The sequence below is a fragment of the Opisthorchis viverrini genome, assembly GCF_000715545.1.
Source record: "Opisthorchis viverrini unplaced genomic scaffold opera_v5_2849, whole genome shotgun sequence".
Classification (NCBI taxonomy): domain Eukaryota; kingdom Metazoa; phylum Platyhelminthes; class Trematoda; order Opisthorchiida; family Opisthorchiidae; genus Opisthorchis; species Opisthorchis viverrini.
This window is the reverse complement of record NW_008755131.1, coordinates 1-1,291: the sequence shown is the minus strand read 5'-3', so window position 1 is coordinate 1,291 and position 1,291 is coordinate 1. Positions and strand designations below refer to the sequence as shown.

The window sequence follows — 1,291 nt, the reverse complement described above, 5'->3', positions numbered from 1 at the left end:
TGGGACCGACCTTTCTCAATCGTAGTCTCATTCAGAACACTAATTAGATAAACCCGAACGTACAAATTAATACTAGTAATATTGGTTCATAATAAGAAGTGTCGAAGAGATTGACTCACTCCATCTAGGTACCCACGGGATCTCGTCACCAGTGTGTCGTGGGGGACGCAGAAAATGCGAATTTTGAGAGTAGGAATCAGTTCGATTTTGCTGGGTGATGTTTTGCAATGACATGTTTACAACAATCAAATGCTTAAGAGGGTCCGCGGAGAGGCTACTTCTTAGTAGTCTTCACAGCAATCGCAATTCTTTCTACCTTGGACTTTCCAGCTGTCATGTTTGTATGGTCTTTTACAGATTTCATGTGCATAGATTGTGGATGTTGTTTCATTCTTTATCTATTTTGTAGTATCTCCGTATTTGAAAAGTATGTCTATGGTAACTTCCAACAAGTTACTCCACCTTCTGGAGGCCTTCAGTCAACCCTGGTTTCTGTACAGCGGTCAAACACATTACCAACTCGTCTTCCTTCTCTTGGAGGTATTCAACAATATCATCCAGTATCAGTTTGACGGTGAGTTTTTTCGCTCTAATTCTAACAAACCTAAATGATGACACGTTTACCGTAATGTTTAGATGATCACTCTTCCACTTGTTTTGATTCATACATTGGCTAAACTGTGCATGTTGATTACTTCCTCCGTCTCCATTAGGAAACAGCAATCTAGTTTATACATTGATACGGAAACGACAAGTTTTTTATCATTTGGCCAACCTGCCCACTGACCAGAGCACTATTCAGAAGATCGTCAAACGCCGACCCACCACGCTTTCCAATTCGGATCACTCCTCTCCGGAGTCATCTCCAACCCTATCCGCCAAACCAAAGTCCCATTCCATTCAAGGTAATCACGATACACAAATGATCAAAGAAGGAGCTCGAAAGAAGACTCAAGCTGATGTCATTTCTCCTACAAGTGCTGTGGCCCCAGCTGGTAATAGAGATGTCAACAGTAGCGCCATTGATACTCCAGAAGTATGTTTTCCTCAGGTGTTACTTAATGATGTTCATAGTGTATTAGAACTTCACAAAGTTTGGTGATTTACCACTGCACTGCTTTTTTGAAACCTTTTCTCAACAGCACTGCGAATGTCCACTGCAGTTTGTAAGCTTTTCATTGCATCCATGGTATATCCGTTGTTTATGACGGACTATAGCTAGCATTCTATCGTTCACAGCTTTTTATCTAATCACGAAAATCCTGCGCTCACAGTCGTAGTTTCAGACAGA

General features: G+C 41.3%; 1 protein-coding gene across 1 annotated transcript; it reads left to right on the top strand.

The window, feature by feature from the left end:
* Positions 1-429: 429 nt before the first annotated feature.
* T265_15996 (hypothetical protein) lies at positions 430-1,100 on the top strand (the record flags this gene model as incomplete). The annotated part of the gene is made up of 2 exons (XM_009179454.1): positions 430-574; positions 714-1,100. Coding segments are annotated over 2 exons (531 nt in total), but the record flags the coding sequence as incomplete, so codon positions are not given.
* Between the last annotated feature and the right edge of the window lie 191 nt (positions 1,101-1,291).